The sequence below is a fragment of the Oenanthe melanoleuca genome, chromosome 11, assembly GCF_029582105.1.
Source record: "Oenanthe melanoleuca isolate GR-GAL-2019-014 chromosome 11, OMel1.0, whole genome shotgun sequence".
Classification (NCBI taxonomy): Eukaryota; Metazoa; Chordata; class Aves; order Passeriformes; family Muscicapidae; genus Oenanthe; species Oenanthe melanoleuca.
Genome location: NC_079345.1, coordinates 4,341,319 through 4,357,897, shown reverse-complemented (window position 1 = coordinate 4,357,897; position 16,579 = coordinate 4,341,319). Strand labels below are relative to the sequence as shown.

Below are 16,579 nucleotides of genomic sequence, written 5' to 3'. Positions count from 1 at the left end.
CTTCAAGTGAAGGAAAAAAAAAAGAAAAGGAAAAAATAAAGCTTAATTATGAGTTCTCTATTAAATTGTGGGACTAAATATAGCAATCTCTACAGTGGGCCAAATTTAGACTAATGGTTGCTCACTGGTGCCAGTTCTCCAGTGCAGCTTCCGTGTTATGTATCCCTGTTGAGTTTTCCCTGTGGATTTCCTTCACCCTGACTCTGGTCAAATTTTATTAGAGCAGGAGTAATAATTTTTAATTATTAGAATGAGCAAGCCATCAGCCACCTCATTTGGTATGCAGATCACATCAGATGTATATACATGCTGGGAAGACAGGGGGAAAATGATAGAAGCTGAGAAATTTGTGGGGGTTTTTTGTTCGGTTTTTTGGTGGTCGTTTTTTTTTCCAAGTGAAAGGAGCTGTTCCAGATTAGTGCCATTTTGTGTTTGATTTCTGTAAAGGGAATGAAAAGGGCCATGCAGTAAGGGATGATGCAGCTTCCCTCTTGGTTATTCTGAAAATCCGGATTCTGGGAGTGGAGACTGGCCCTCAGCTCTGTAGACTGGAATATTAACCATGACATTTCCAGCAGTCCCTGGCTTTGCAGTTACTTTTGGCCTGGTGTGGGGGATGCTGGTGGTTATTGGCTGGAACTGTAACCTCCCAATGTGTTCCCTTCTTGGCAGGTCCACTCGTGTTTGCTGAGTGTGAGGGCTGGCAAAGACGGCTGGTTCCAGCTCTACAGCCCTGGGGGAGTGGCCTGTGATGATGATGGAGAGCTCTTTGCCAGTATGGTAGGTGCTTGCAGTAATGTGAATTTAGAAACTTCTCTGCAGTACATAAGGAATGCCTAGCAGGCAGTAACAAGATTTACTTGTTTTTGTTAACAAAATCAAAACTTTAACTATGGGTGTTCACCAGAAAACCCAGATATTTCTGCCACCAAATCCAGTTTGGTTAGCATGTTACTGTTCTCTTTTTGAACTTTGGCATGTTTTCTCACTGGTGGTGTAATACACAAACCATACTTGTGCACATGTATGGATTTCTATATTTATAAATACCTGTCTTTGTCTGTCTGTATAAAAAAACTCTCAGGGAACATGGAATACTGGGAGACAGACTATTCTGTACATCCACACCTATGGATTACATTTTTAGGCTACCCTGGAATTTAAAACCAGCAGTTACATTGGCTTAATCAAAGGATGGATGGATAGATATAAAAAGGTGTTATCAGTGTCTCTGCCCAATTATATTGTTGTGAAGAGGTGTAATTAGAAACCAGCATTCCATTTCCAGCAGTTATTTCTTCTGTAATTCTGAGAAGGGCTAGACAGAAAATAACAGGTTTTAATCAGTGATGTGATTTAAGCACTGTCTTTCTGTGCAACCTGGGTCAAGTCATGTAGGTCTCTCTGTATTAATTCTCCATATACCAAGTAAGATGGAAATGATAAAAGTGCCTTTCCCTGGTAAGGGGGAAAACATTTGTTGAAGTTGGCTTTGGGTACATAGTCAAGTGACTTTTTGCACTTCGTGCATCTCCCACATGCTGAACATTTTGGGACGTAAAGAACATAGATGTCTGTCTATACCTTTAAATTCAGATGGATCAGATACCCCTGAAACTGATAATGGAAGAAGAGTGTTTACCCCTCTTCACTGTTCATCTGTCTTTTATCTTTGAAAAGAAAATTTCTTCAGAACTGTATAATTTCTCCTGAGAGCCATTGTGGTTGAAGATATTTATGAGCATCAGGAGATGGTGTGCATGAGAAAGCACAATGCTAACACACATTAATATGCAATTCTCTGTGCCCTTTGCAAGGATGTTGATAAATACTTAAAGAGCTGCTAACGACTAACCATGAAGTTGAAAAAACACCCTGTTCTGAGATGCACCTAATGTTACTTTACTGTCAGTGTCAGTATTTTCCATTGCTCAAGAAAACCTCTAAAAAAACTTAATGAAAACTGCATGAAATTAAATCCCTTTTGGCTTGGAGGTTCACATTTTTAAAGGCCACCTGAACTGATGGATGCTTAAGGAAAATAAATTCTGTTTTTCTAAAGAGCTTGCTGATAATTAAGCCGTGATTCATATAGAATTGACCTCATCATGGCATGGTTGTGATATTTTCAGCAGTATTGAACATAGTGCAGGCAATGCCATGAGCCAGGGGGGCCACAGAATGTATTTACAAGGTTATTGTAGGGTAGTGCTGATGTTGAGTCCACATAATGGAGCTCTTCCTGCCTAGGCTATTGCAAAATGCAAATTCTCACGTAGTGCTCTGCAGCAAATGGTGAATCAGCCATCTGGACTATGAAATAAGACTTTCTTCTAGGAACCCAGACTTCCCTGCATTTAATCTCTAAGGATTTTACATTGGAAATATTATGACCAACTTCTCTTCTGAGAAGAGACATATTTGATTTGTACAAGTGGCTTTGCATCTCTGCCATAGGCATTCCTATGTGATATCACATGGTGCTTTCTGGAGCTTGCAGAGCAGTTTTGTCATCTCAAGGACTCGAAGGAATGTCACTCAGAGGATGTTCTCAGCAATTCTTTCCTTTCAGGGAAAACTGAGCAAAAGAGAAAGTAGGGTAGTGGTCCAAGAGCATGAAAATCCATGAAGTCATCTCTGACTTAGTGCTCAGGACTGCCAGATTTTCTTAAAGCAGTCCTTCCTTCCCCAGCCAGGTCCTGTCTGGTCATCCTGAACAGGTGATTTTGTCTGTCAGCACCCCTTAACCAAGGGCAGCAGGTTGCCAGCAGCACTGCCTATTACCTTGACACCCAGCCCACACAGCCCCTGCTCCCCAGCTGCCATTTCCAGAGAAACCCAAGCGCAAACAGATGCGAAAGCAAAATCCCCGGTGATTCCCTGGGGCTGGGCTCATCAGGTTACTGGGAGTGGGGGCAATTGCACAGCTGCTCTGATGTTTCCTGGGGAGCCTTTATCAGGCTGTCAGCTGGGTTCCTTCATGGAGAAAAACTTCCCACTCTCTCAGATCTCACTGGGCATCACCACCTTGGAAAAGTCACTTCCACTCAGCAGTAAAGCTGTTGAGATGCTGCAACCCCAACTGTAAAGAGAGCCTTCATTTCTTTAGGTTTATTGCAAATACTTAACACTTTTTGACTGTTTAACAACAGAGGTATATGTGTTTCTTAGGCCTACACACCTAATTTTACCTCTGTTTCTTGAACAGGTTCATATTTTGATGGGATCCTGCTATAAAACAAAGAAGTTCCTGCTTTCACTGGCTGAAAATAAACTGGGGCCTTGCATGCTGCTGGCTTTGAGGGGTAACCAGACGATGGTAGAGGTAAGCCCTAAAAACATGTGGCATAGAGATTTAAGAGCAGTGTTCAGGTTCACCCTGCCTTTCCCAGAACTGGCTCTGTGTTATATCACACACCAGCAGTGGGTGGTTGTGTTTCTCTGAATTAAGGGGAACAGAATATTGTTGTTCTGTAGATATGAGTGTGAATTAAATGAAAGGTGCTTGCTTGAATTTTTTGAGAAAGAGATTGTTTGCTGTAATGCAGCTGGAGAGGTTAGGATGGGAAATAAATGGCCATGGTGGTGTAAGCTGTGGTGAAAGATCACAGTTCACAGCCACAAGGCTTTTCCATGATGAAATGAATCTTGTCTTGCCATCTGCAAGATGAACAGTGCACAGGAAGTGCCTTTATAAAACCTTATTTTCTTGCATTCATACACATTTTTTATGCTTATAATTTGTTATTTTTGTTGTGCTGATAGTTTATACATATTTTTCTGGGTTTCTTAAGAGAAGTTTCCTGGAAAATGTCATTATCAGCAGAGAGTAGATAAATAGGTGGAAGGAGTTGCAGTTTTTCAGTGACTTAGATTTGTGCATGCTAATTTAATCCGGTAAACAAAGGAGCATGCTGCATGCATTTGAATATAATATTGCTGGATTTTATTTTCTTCATTAAAAATAATTGAAATTGTGGAGGGAATAAAAGCTTTGCATTTTAATTGCAATGGCATGATGCATAGCTGAAAAGGAAAGGCAAGCATGGAGGGGCAGCTTGTATCATAAGTCTGTGTGACCCATTGGAATCATCCCTTGAGATGTGACTTGCTCCTGGCAGTCCCTTCCCCAGGGTGAGATGGAGGAAGTCCTGGCCACACAGCCCAGCATCCTTCTTTTCTTGGAGCCTCTTCCCTTTACCCATCCTGCCTCATGGACTGGGTGCACTTCACACATGTGTTCTGCTTGCACAGAAACCCCAGCACTTAGGGATGGAAAATCCAGCCCTTAAGGAGCTGCCTGGCTCTGCTGCTGCTGGTGTGCAGTGTTCCAGCTCTGCCAGTGCCCAGCCCATGGACCTGGCAAATGCTGGATTGATTGTACCTGTTCTGGAGAGGGCTTGTGGCATGGAGCCATCTCCCAGGTCTGATGCAAATAATTGCACCTCTCACTCAGAAGAAATGAGCTCTAATGGGAGGCAGGATAGACAGGCTGGCTTTTGGAGCCATTCATTCTTTACAAATAAAAAATTAATTTTGTGTGTTGGAAGGGCCATAAATATTGCTGTGATATCCTCTAATCTAACCTCCATAATGCATGCTTTAAAAAATTACCCAGGAATTTAAACCATCATATCCAGTGTAATTAGGATATTTGAAAGAAATTGAATGAAAGCCCTGCACTGACCACTGTCCTTTTGTTCTGCTGCTAGATTTTGTGTTTGATGCTGGAATACAACATCATTGACAATAATGACACCCAGCTCCAGATCATCTCCACCCTGGAAAGCACAGACGTGGGAAAGAGAATGTATGAACAGCTGTGTGAGAGGCAGAGGGAGTTAAAGGAGCTGGTATGTCACCCTGCACACATTGCCATAGCACGTTGGGCTCTGTGCTCTCCACAAATGGAGGTACAGAAGAAAGACAAGCCGGGTGTGAAATTCCCAGTTAACAACAGGATGGGAGCAGCCCTCAGAGGATTTTACTGTGAATATATATACTGTGTGATATTTACTGATGTGACTAATCCCATACTATGTTTATGAATGATATTCAATAACCTGCTTAGGATCTGTGTGAAGGAGTAAAGGTGAAACCCTGCTGTCCCAAGATCTTACAAGTCAGCTTGTCAAATTCTGCCACCTTTTGACATATGAGTAACAAATGGTTCTGGTGCTGGCCAGCATTTCTGAATGCTCTGGTATTCACAGTATTTCACTGAGATGGTCTTTGGGGTCTAGTTCTCAGAGCTAGAGCCTATAGGAAAAGATTCTTCCTGATTTTAAAGAGAGGACCTACAGATTTAAAATGGACCTGCTTGCATTAGCACTTTTTCACCTGTGCAAACATACCCACAAGCTTCCTCTTCCCTCTTTCACATTTATATTTGTCTTTAACCCCTTCTCCCAGCCTGAAAAGTGGATGGTTTTTTTTGAAGTCAAGCAAATGATTTTATCAGCTGCGCCATCTTAACCGCTTTGCTCACTTTGCCCAGCATTTTAAAGCTGTTTCCTTTCAAGTGAAAGTAGCCAAATGCTGGCAGGCTGAAGCAAATGGCGTGAAGACCCACTTAGCTGTGGTTAGTGAGTGTCCCCTGGGGAGCAACAGGCACACTCAGTGCAGGGAAAGCAGGGATGAGGTGGAAGAGCTGGCGGGAGGCTTTGAAATGGGAGCAGGGTTTGTGCTAGTGAGGAGCTTGCTGTACTTCAGTGAGTCTGAAATGTAGAATGGCAACTTGTTTGACCAAAATATCTTCTCTTTTACAGCAAAGAAAAGGTGGCCCCACAAGGTTAACACTGCCATCCAAGTCCACAGTAAGTTGATCATGTCAATAGAAAAGCAAGCTTTGTCTTTCCATATTTAAACACTTGATTTATGTTTGCCATGTGGCACAGTGGTTTTGGGCAGTTGAGTGAGGAGCCATTCCACTTGTTCTGTCAACACAACTGGAGTTCACACAACTGAGGGCACATTTCTGCTCTTGGGTCTGTGCAGCAGTTTCCAACACCAGCAGCAGGCTGTCACATTTATAGTGCTGCTCAGATTTGGAATGGCAGCTCTGGGGACAGAGTTTTGCATTACAAGGGCAAACTTCACAATGTCCAGTTCAGGATTTTAGTTATGGAAGTCTCAAAGAGACCCAGCACTATTGCATTTAAGCCTGGTGCAAAGCCAGACTAACTTCATTGATACCAGGTAATGGTGCTGAGCACAGCTGAGACCTGGACCTCGTGGTTAAATCTTCATGATGTTTAAAGACCCATCTTCAGCATTTGCTCTGACACTGAAGCCTTTGTGTCTTGTAAGGATACACACGCAAAGGACATTTTTGTCCTAATGTTTGGACAAATTTTTCCCAGGGTGTGTGAAGCAACACTGCCACAAGAGCCCAGCTGGTTGCCAAACAAACAGAAACTGCTCTGTGTGGTTCTCTGTTACTGTAAACAAGTGGAACAGTTGTGCAACTCGCTCTGGTTCCAGTATCGGTGCCACTGCACGCTCCCAGCCTGGCCATCCCATCTCACCAACCTCCTTCTGCTTCCAGGATGCCGACCTGGCCCGCCTGCTAAGCTCGGGATCTTTTGGGAATCTGGAAAACCTCAGCCTGGCCTTCACCAATGTGACAAGTGCTTGTGCTGAGCACCTCATCAAACTGCCTTCGCTCAAGCAGCTGAACCTGTGGTCAACTCAGGTAAGTGCTCTGCAGCCTGGGACTCGAGCAGGAAGCAGTGCTGACTAATTCCGAAATTCCACCTACGTCAGCACAGGAAGAGTGTGTGAAGAGACTTGCTTAGATGACTTTGTCCTCCTGCTATTTTTACAGGGCCTTCCTGTGGTTTAGCTCATCTTGCCAGCTGATTTTTTTTCTCTTCACCCCTTTTTTTTTTTCTCCAATTTTTAATTTTTTTTTTTTTTTTTATTATAAAGTGTTGCTGCTGTCTAGGGTTGAATGTTCCAGTTGGACATGGTTGCTGCTGTGTACTGAGTAGAAACTGTGCTGCTGTTCATCTGGGAAATGCTTTCACCCAGTTAGGATGAAAAAATGCTGTGGTCAAGCAAAGCACAGATTTGTGCAGCAGTGAATTGCTTGAAAGCAGATCAACCCAACAGCAAAAAAAGAAACTCAGATAATGAATAAGCAGAAGGAAATTATATTGAGAATGTGATTATTTTGTAAGCAAAAAAAGACTCAAGTTAACTGAATAAATTATTCTGCTGTTGATTGAAGAAACTTCTAAAATTAAATTTTTCTTCTGTGTTTCCCTGCTGGTGTTGCTCTCTGAGGTTCTCCACTGAGTAGGTTTTCCCCATTTTCTGTTAGCACCTATTTGCAGTGCTCTCTGAAAATACGATTATTGTCAGTGCAACCACAAAAAGCAGCATTTTTTTTAACCAAAGTGTCATGTAAATATTTTGTTTTGTTTTCCTAATTACTTTGTATCCCAGAAATACCCTTTTTTTTGCATGGGGAATATGAAGTAGAAACTGATTGCTCACTTGTTTCAAGGCTGTTTGTGTCTCCTCCAGATTTGTCTTAACGATGTAACTTTTGCATTTGAAAAACTTTCATGCTTCTTGTTCAAAATGAGTCTGATTTCACTGAACAAAGAGCCTGCTTTTTGTGGGGGGCTTTCTTTTTATTAAAAAAAGAAAATTGTTTAGATTCCATTTTATTTCGCTATATCCTGGTTTCCATTAATCTAGAATTTAGAAACAGCAGAAACCAAGTGGGTCAATAGAACAATTACCAATCAATAGTGCATTGTTCTTGAGACCAAAATAGCTAATTAATACCACTTGCATTGTGCTTTTTTTCATGTGATGTGGTTGGGAACTGGCTGAGGCTGCCATAACCATCGTGTATAGCCTGGGTGGGAGCCCGCTCGTACAAAGTCCAGCCTTCAAAGGCACCACTCTAATTAAGGGCTGGCCTGTGGTTAAGTGCACACAAGTCACTTAATTTCTCTGCTCCCCGCCTGTGAGGCAGGGATAAAACTGTTTGCTTTCTCTGCCGTCACTGGTGAGCAGTGGGGCTCACAGGGAGCTCGCTCCTGCCCCGTTTGTGTGGCTCAGTGTGCACTGGGGCTCCTGCCCCGGGTGGTCCAGGCTGACCCCTGTGCTTGTGCCCGCAGTTCGGCGACGCGGGGCTGCGGCTGCTGTCCGAGCACCTCACCATGCTGCAAGTGCTCAACCTGTGCGAGACCCCGGTGACGGACGCCGGGCTGCTGGCCCTGAGCTGTGAGTGACGGGGCTCTGGGGACACTCTGCCTTCTGAGCAGGTCACAGGGCTTTGGGCAGGAGATGGATCTTCCAGTGCTACAGCGCTGAGATTCTGATGTAGGGAATCAGGACAGGCTGCGGGGTGGTGACCTGAGCCTCATGGCACTGGGTGGCTTCCTGTGGGCTTTGTCCTCCTGAGCCGTACTCTGGATCTTGCCTCTGGCTTCACTAATGGCACCTGTCCCCATCTCATGTGGTGGCCTGTTGCCCAGGGGCCTCCCAGATTTCTTCCTGTATCCCCTCTGGGTGGGACCTGCCTTTGTGGTGCAGGAGGGGAAGATTGCAAAGCCATCTGGCATCTTCTGAGTCAGTTCAGCAACTGTGTGCAGCAGGTTCCATACTCCTGGCAATTTTTGTTTCTTCATTTTTGGGGAGATGAAGCTCTCCCTGCCCTTAGATTAAACAAGGCAAGGCAGAGCAAAGCATTCAGGATTCCCTGAGCACTGAGAGCTGCTCAACGTGCTGGAATGAAGCTCCCTCTTGCACCCAGCAGTGCATTACAAACCTCACTGCTGGGCTTGGAGGGCTACTTTAATAGGCTGGATCCTATGCAGACGTGCCAGACAGGCCAGTAGTTATGGCTCATCTTAGGAAACTATTCTGCTAAGTACTGGAGCCTAAAATGGGAATGGGGGGAGGAGAGGGAGGAGTGCCAGATCAGCATGGCCCCTGAAAGCACCACACAGAGCACTGAGAACGGGCACTGTTCAGAATAATGTGCAGGAAACCGATTATGAGGAGTTGACTGAACTCCTTTGAAGTCAGCAGTCTTAAGCATATGCTTAATGGCCCTTCCTAAATAGGGACTTTTTCCTGGATGGGGGCCCAAACAGCTGTTTATCCATTTGTATTTCTATATTTTACACTATTCAGCTTTTTCCTGGGAGTGCTGTACATAGTCATATCTTGCTTATGCTTTGACCTACTGTAAGTATGATATTTTAAGAAAATGCAGCATGATCATAAATATCTGTGTGTTTTCTCTTTTAGCCATGAAGAGCCTGTGTAGTTTAAATATGAACAGCACCAAACTTTCAGCAGATACCTATGAAGATCTGAAGGTAATTGTGAAATTGCATCCTCTAAAGATAAGAAGTGGCTTGTAGCAAGGTTATGGTGTGATGCCTAGGGCAAGGAGAGCTGACTCTGTGGAGTGGATAGCATGAAAGTTATCTAAAGAGGGTGAAGTGAATTATTTTGTGGATATAATGACTGAAAGCAGCATTGTGAGGTTGCTGGCTTTGATGGACCCAGGAAATATTTAATATACTGAATGGAGAAGTATGAGATAGAATCAACAGCTCAATCTTTTTGCCTGTGCTATCAACAGTAAAGGCTTTATCAGTAAAAATTTCATAAATAGAAGCATATTGATTGTTTCTGATGAGGATACCTGATGAGACAGGTACAATCTAGTGCACACCATATCCTGTACTGTTAACAGGACCAAAAGTAACTAGGGTGAACAGTATCATGAAGCTTTGATTTGGAATGCAAAGGGAGAACTGAAAGCATCGAGGAGGATGCAGATTTATCTTGACACCTCTAGGACTGGAACTGGGCTCTGAGCAGAATTGTCTGCACAGATGCCCAGTTCTGAAATATGACATATAATGTCTGGTTTTACTGTGAGTTTGTAACCACTTAGGCAAAATGGTGTAAAGAACCAGGACTTAGCTCCAGGTGATTTCAGAGCTTGCCTGAGATGTGTTGGCTTTCATGACTTCACATGAACTTTGCCTTTGTTCTGTGTGAATTGCATCTCCCAAAATCTTACCTTAGAGACCCAAGGACTTAAGATGAAACTTGACATTTGCTTGTCTTGGATGTTGAAACAGATTGGGCCACGTTTACTTAAAAGGTCACAACCTTGAGTTGAGTTTGGAACTTGAAGCAAGTCCTCTGCTTTCAAAATTCACTGCAAACATCTATCTTTGGTTCTGGCTGTGGAGCCAGGGCTCCCCCAGGGACTCAGCTGCAATGCTGCTTGCATGGAGTTTTCAAGATCACGTTTTAAAAACTTGTGTCACAGTTGTATATGCAAAGAGGTCCTTGCAATTAACAGCTGGCTTGCAGATGGGTTCACACAATGGAGCTTGTATCAGGGCCCAGGCATTTGCAGACAATCAAGGTCAATGCTGTATTTGGCCCAGGGCTCTGAAATCCCATCTATTGAAAGGCTGCCCCAGTCCCACCCCTGCTTCTGTACCCCTTTGCCACTCACTTCTTACTGAAACTCACATTTTCCTAACTGGTTTCCTCTGCTCTGGTATGGCATTAATAGTCCTTAGCAGCCATACAAGAAAGTGACTTGCCAGGGCAAACAGCAAAACTGCCTATGAGCAAAGTCCTGATGATTGAAGAGAATTCTAAAAGCTGAGAAAACAGGCAGGCATCACTTTTTACCCTTTTACCTCTTCCACTGACATTTTATCTTGGTGGCCTTTTTTTTAGGGCTCTGTGTCTGTTCAAAGGTAGTAGCTTCTCTCCCTGGGGCACATGGTTGTAGGTTTGTTAAGAGCAGCTCAGACTTCAAAGAACATTTTTTTGATACAAATCTTTCCTTCTTCTCACGTTGGTCTGCGAGAGCATTTGGGGCACAAGCCAGTGATGACATTTCCTCTCAGCTCCATCCCCCACCCCACTAAACACACTTACACACACACAGACACCCACATATGTACCAGGCAGGCTGAACCAGACAATAAACAAACACCCACTACTGAAGTCATTATTGCCTAACTGAAAAATTATTTGCTGGCAGTGTCTGTAGGATTATGAATAGCTCTTATCAAAATATGCGTGCACATAAATCAAGGAGTGAGGTAATAATGACTCCTAGAAACTTCCAAGTCCTCAATTATGCCCTGGCCTAATTAAACATGTTTATTTGTTTTGAGACAATTAGCTGTGCAATTATGGTCAGAGAGCATGGAAAGGGGATTGAGGAGTAGGAGCAGAGCAAAGATCCCATCTGCCTTGTGTGGGGTGATCCAGGAATGAGATGGCCAAAAGCAGTGGAACTGTGGAAGGAAGACCACAAAGACACCAAAAGTTGCTAATGCTCCATGAATTATTTTAGTGAATGGAGGGTAAAATCAGCAATGTGGAGGCTGAAGGAGGAACATGTGTCTCTCTGCTGCAGTTTGAGTTCACTGCCTTCATGGCGAAAGTTGGATGGGCACATTTTGCTAATAATTTACATAAAGAATGAAGATCAGGGTGTGATCTGGACCTGGTGGCTGGTACATGGATTTTAGAGCAGGTGGGACTTTGTCCTGGGTCTCTACAAGGGCTCCTTGGCCACAGCCGCCTCTCCCAGCTCAGTGCTGAGCTCAGCACTGTGCCCAGGGTGTCACTCCTCTACCTGCATTGACACATCAATCCTCCCAGTGTTCTGGGAGGTGCTTTGGCCCTTTCTGTAGCCCTCCTCCAGATTTGGATGCCACCTCTGAGTTGAGTAAGTGCAGGGGTTGTTTCCACACAGGAGCTCCCAGGCCAGGGAGCTGTGTCTGCCCTTTACCTCTGCTGGGCTGCCTGTCATCCTCAGCACCCGTGGGGCTCTGTGCTTCCCTTGCCAGGGGAGGGGAGGAGCTTCCATCCTCTTTTGGGAGCCCACATTCAAAATATAAGTACAGTCTTCACAACTGCAAAGGTCCCAGGCTTGCTGTCACACAAAAAGTCACAGGACACAAAGTTTTTTTTGGCCTTTACCTACCCTGGACAGCCAATTATCACCACCAGCAACAGCAGGGCAAGGTGCTCTCCTTCCCCAGGAAGTTCTTTCACACCCCCCAAATTCCTCCTCAGATTTGGATACCACTGCTCTGTTGGATAAGTAGAGGGAATAATCCCACACCAGAGATTTGAAAGGAACTTTTTACTGAGCCCTGAACACGTTGCTAACTCTGACCTTTCCTCCCTCACAGGCTAAACTCCCCAACCTGAAGGAGGTGGACGTCCGCTACACTGAAGCCTGGTGAACTCTCCCTGCCTCCCACTCTTCTCTTTTGCTTCTCCTGAGAAGGAAAAGATTTTTAAAACAGACAGATTGAAATAAACCCGAAAATAACTTTTGGCCAATTCCTGTAGAGCAGTGAGTCTGGGAACTTGGTGAGAGGAGTTGTGGTTGTGGGGTAGCAGAGTGGAGTTGTGTGTGTTGGGAGGACGGGGCAAGCCTGCACCCCATTGGATTCTTTCAGCTTTGTGATTTCAGAATCAACATAATTCAAATTGAAAAGGAAACAAACAAAATAAGGACTTTGTAGCAGCAAGAAGATTATAAAGAGGAAAAAAACACCTTTGTGGATTTTATTTGCCTTTGTGTTTTATGCCGTGTGGAGAAAAAAAAAATTCCTTTGTCCTTACTTACCTGGGTTTCCTTGGCTGGCACCCAGCCAGCCAGAACTCCTGTTTCACCAGTTTTGCTCCAGAAAATCAAACTTCAAAAATCTCAAGAGAAGAAAACCAAAACCAGTATGATTTTCACTTCCCCCCCATGTCCTTGCAGTTGTTATGCAAAGTAATTTTGTTGTACATAAGATTTACATAATGCACCTATTTAAGAAAATGGTTCACAAATAACAGGTCTGGGACCTGTCTTTTATTTATGAATTGTTAATTCTTTTACCCTTTTTTTGCGTATAGTACTGTATAAACTAGTTTGCTGTCTTGTTGTTATTATTATTTTTTTTAAGGAAATGTCCTCCTTGAAGAATTGCCTTTTAGTAATGCAAACTGTATTATACTCCCTCTTTGTCAACATTCATCGCGTTGTCTTTTTGATTTCAAAATGCCTCAAATGTTATCAAATAGGAAGGAAAATCTTTATCAAGGGGGGCGTGGCTGTTGGGGGAGGGAGTGCAGGGATTAATAAAAGTCACAATTCCTTCCAAAGTCTGAAAACTTCCTTTAGTCTTCTAAGCCATGTCAGGTTTAAACTCGGGAGATGGGGACAAGAGGTTTATTTTGCCAGTGGGGTGTTTGCAAACTGTAGATTTTACAAGTTGCCTCTGTTGTTTTCTGTTTACGTCCAATATTTCAAAAAGAGAAAAAAAAAGCTCTCCCTCTATTTTGTGCATCAGCTTTTTCTGTTGGTTTTTTTTTTTTTTTTTTTTTTCCCCCTCCCCTCATTCCCTCCCCTGTCCTGTGCCCCCCCTGCCCTGTTCTGTGCACGCATTGTTCTGCATGTTCCTCTGGGGAGGCTGAGGAAATCGCGGTGTTGCTGATCCGATAGCTCTGACCTGTCTGTAAATGTGACTGCTACATTTTTCAAATTCCACAGTTGCTTAGAGGATGATTTTTTAAAAATTGTGGTTTCTTTTATAACTATGCTGTTGACTTTTTTTTTTTTCATAATGAGCCTTCATTGTACAGAGCTGCTTATTTAAAAAAAAACAAAAACAAAACAAAAAGTTTTTTCCTCTGTTTAACACTTTTATTTTATTCTTCAGCACCTCAAGGTTTCACATACAGCCAATGTAATTTTTTATATAAATATATATATATATTTAATCTTATTCAATGGAAAGCCAAGCTTTTTTGTTCAGGTTTTTTTTGTTGTTTTCTTTTTTTAAAGTTTGTTGCTGTGTAGACAACCCCATCCCAAATGATGTTGTTTTTCTCTTTTTTTTTCTTTTCTTTTTTTTTTTTTTTTAATAATGAAACAGAAATTGAGTCTTAACTCATGTAGTGTGTCAGGTTTTTTCCCCCCTTCAAATCCCAGACTGTATGAAGATGCAGTATGGGAAGGAAGAAGAAGAAGAAAAAAAAGAAAAAAAAAAAAAAAAAGAAAAAAAATGCCAACATTTTCCTTAGCACTGTTGCTTTTACCAATGGTTTACTACTACTGTTCTGTAGCTGTGTACAAAGAGATGTGAAATAATTTCAGGCAAAAATAAACTGTAAGTGAATATCTTTTAGCTGCGTGCTTTGTGTTTTCTTTGGAGGAGGCTTTGGCTGGCTGGTGATGTGGGGGTGCTTTGGGAGGTGCAGACCCCAGGGCAGGGGGACCAGCAGAACCAGCAGGGTGTTTGCCACCACTCCCCAGGCTCGAGGAACCACTACCTAGAAGGGAGGAGGAGAAGGAGGAGGACAGCTGAGCTCTGTGTGTCCTGTTCTTGCATCCCTCCCCAAAGGCTGGAGGGGTCCTTGGAGTGGCCATCAAAGGAGTTGCAGGGGTGAGGAAATTCCTTGCACTGGTTGCCTGAATGAGGGAAGCACTAGGGCATCTCCAGGCTAGTGGGGGTTTCTGTACATGAAGATGTGTTTTAGGGCAGCCTCCAAAAGCAGTGATGTGCTGTGTTTGTGTTCTCCTGCTGTCCTGGATGAAGCCCTGCAGGGTGTGTGCTGGAGGCCAGCAGGGACCCAGCTGGAGCTCCAGGGCTCTGCCTCCACTATCTGCACAGCTCCTGAACTTCTTCAGCTTTCAAACAAACGGGCTCCACTTGAAACCAATTCCTGCAGGTGTTCTGAGACTGCCTTCATCACCTGTGTGCCTGGTCCTGTACTCTCACTTAAATCTGTTTCTGCTCTGTTCCACAAAAGAGACTTCAGGACATGGAGAAACACAAGAGTTTGTTCTGTGCTTCCAGCTGAGCTAAGAAGTGCACACAGGATGGCCCTTGATAAAGAGAATAACCTGCATTTATTTTTATTTTTTTTTCCTTCACTGAAACCAAGCTGAGCTTATTGGGTGTTTCCCCTTGAGCAGTCACCACTGTGTATGGGCTGTCCTGCCCTGGCAACAGCAAGGACTTCACAAAACCTTTCTGGACCCAGAAGAGCTGGAAATATTCCTGGGATGTTGTGTGAGGGACTGAGAAATTGCTCAAGGAAGGAGAGCTTTAGGCCTTGGTGAGATGAAGGTAAGTGTTGGATACAGCTGCTCCTCCTGACCCCTCCCTGAGCTGCCCAGGCTCTGCCCTTGGGGAGCTGCTGGCAGTGTTTGGGTTCCTCAGCCTCACCTGGGTTATCAGCAGTGGGAGAAGCCTGCACATCCACAGAGCTTTGCTGAGATCTTGGGAGTGAGCAGGGAAGGGCGTGTGAGATCCCCCTTCAACACCGGCCCCGCTCCTGCCTTCTGCAGCAGCCTCCTGAAACCCCTGCTTTGTGCTTCCTCCCTGCTCCTGACTCTGGAACAGCAGGATCTCCCCCTGCCGTGGCAGCAGGCTGAACAGTCTGGGTGAGACTGCTCAGTGTGCACTTCAGTGAAATGGAGCTCGGGGTCTGTCTCACCTACTGGAGCCGTCGCTGTGCCAGGGTCTCAGGCCTGTGGCAGTTCCAGAGCAGGAATTGCCAGGATTGTGTCTCGGGATTGTGTGAGTGAGGATTCTCCTGTTGCTCACAGAAGGTGAGGATTGCAGCTGTAATAGAGATGCTGTGTCTGAGCTTGCACTCTGGTTTTCCTCAGCTTTTTGTACCAGAGCTCTGGGCCTCGTGGCTGCCTGGTGGTTTCCCCTGGATAATGATGCCTTTCTGCCTGTGCCCAGCTGCTGCTGGCTGATAATGGAGCCGTTCAAAAGCTGCCTGTTCCATGTGGGAGGTGACTGCAGCCCATCTTCCCGGGGACTGGCAATGCCAGGGGCTTGTCTGACCCGCAGCTCTCGGCTTTCAACCCGAACTCAGCAGCTCTGCTGAGTCCAAAGAGCACAAAGCCTCAGCACTGCCGAGTTTCAGCAGCAATTTTCTCCTGTCCTCATTAAAACCCTGTGGTTCTCCTGCCTCCCTGCTGCTGCCTCCACTGCTCACAGCTACCCTTTGAGTTTCAGAAGACCAAACACTGAGATGAATCTCACAAAGTACCTTTGCCTCCGATTCCCCGGCTGTGCCGGCTCAGCTTATTTGTTGCTCAGAGGGTGAAATATATACCTAAAATCCTGAGAGTTCAGCATGGATTTGCTTGTAGGGAGTGCTGAAACAGCTGCTGGCCTGAAGCATTGCCTGGTGGGATTTTTACCAGGTAAGGGTTGGTATGTGTTGTCCATGGGATCCATGCGCTCATTTATAACATCCAGGTGGAGGCCAGGTTATCACAAGCCCTCCAGCATTGAGCACAAGAATTGTCTCTGATGCTCCTTTTGCTTCCCAGAGAGCATCAAGCCTCTGTTCAGGTAAAGTCCTCGTGGCTCTGGACTAGCAATCCCTAAATCAGTAAAGGAATCAAATAGTAATCAGGTAAAAGCAGAGCAGAACAGCAGCAGCTGGGTCTGTTCCCCTCTTTGGGATTTCCACTGATGGCTGGGAGCAGCAGAGCCCTCCTCTCCCATATGTACAAGCATTTTTAATCCTTGAAACT

General features: G+C 44.5%; 1 protein-coding gene across 2 annotated transcripts in view; it reads left to right on the top strand.

Annotated features, from left to right (window-relative positions):
• The window catches only part of CMIP (c-Maf inducing protein), a 130,205-nt gene extending 116,003 nt beyond the window's left edge, over positions 1-14,202 (top strand). For both annotated transcript variants that reach the window (XM_056500524.1, XM_056500525.1), the window contains exons 14-21: positions 673-780; positions 3,209-3,325; positions 4,713-4,853; positions 5,769-5,816; positions 6,548-6,694; positions 8,136-8,241; positions 9,274-9,344; positions 12,213-14,202. In XM_056500524.1, coding sequence (XP_056356499.1) covers positions 673-780; positions 3,209-3,325; positions 4,713-4,853; positions 5,769-5,816; positions 6,548-6,694; positions 8,136-8,241; positions 9,274-9,344; positions 12,213-12,266 — 792 coding nt within the window. In that variant the 3' untranslated portion in view covers positions 12,267-14,202. The remainder of the gene's footprint in view (positions 1-672; positions 781-3,208; positions 3,326-4,712; positions 4,854-5,768; positions 5,817-6,547; positions 6,695-8,135; positions 8,242-9,273; positions 9,345-12,212) is intronic.
• Positions 14,203-16,579: the final 2,377 nt, after the last annotated feature.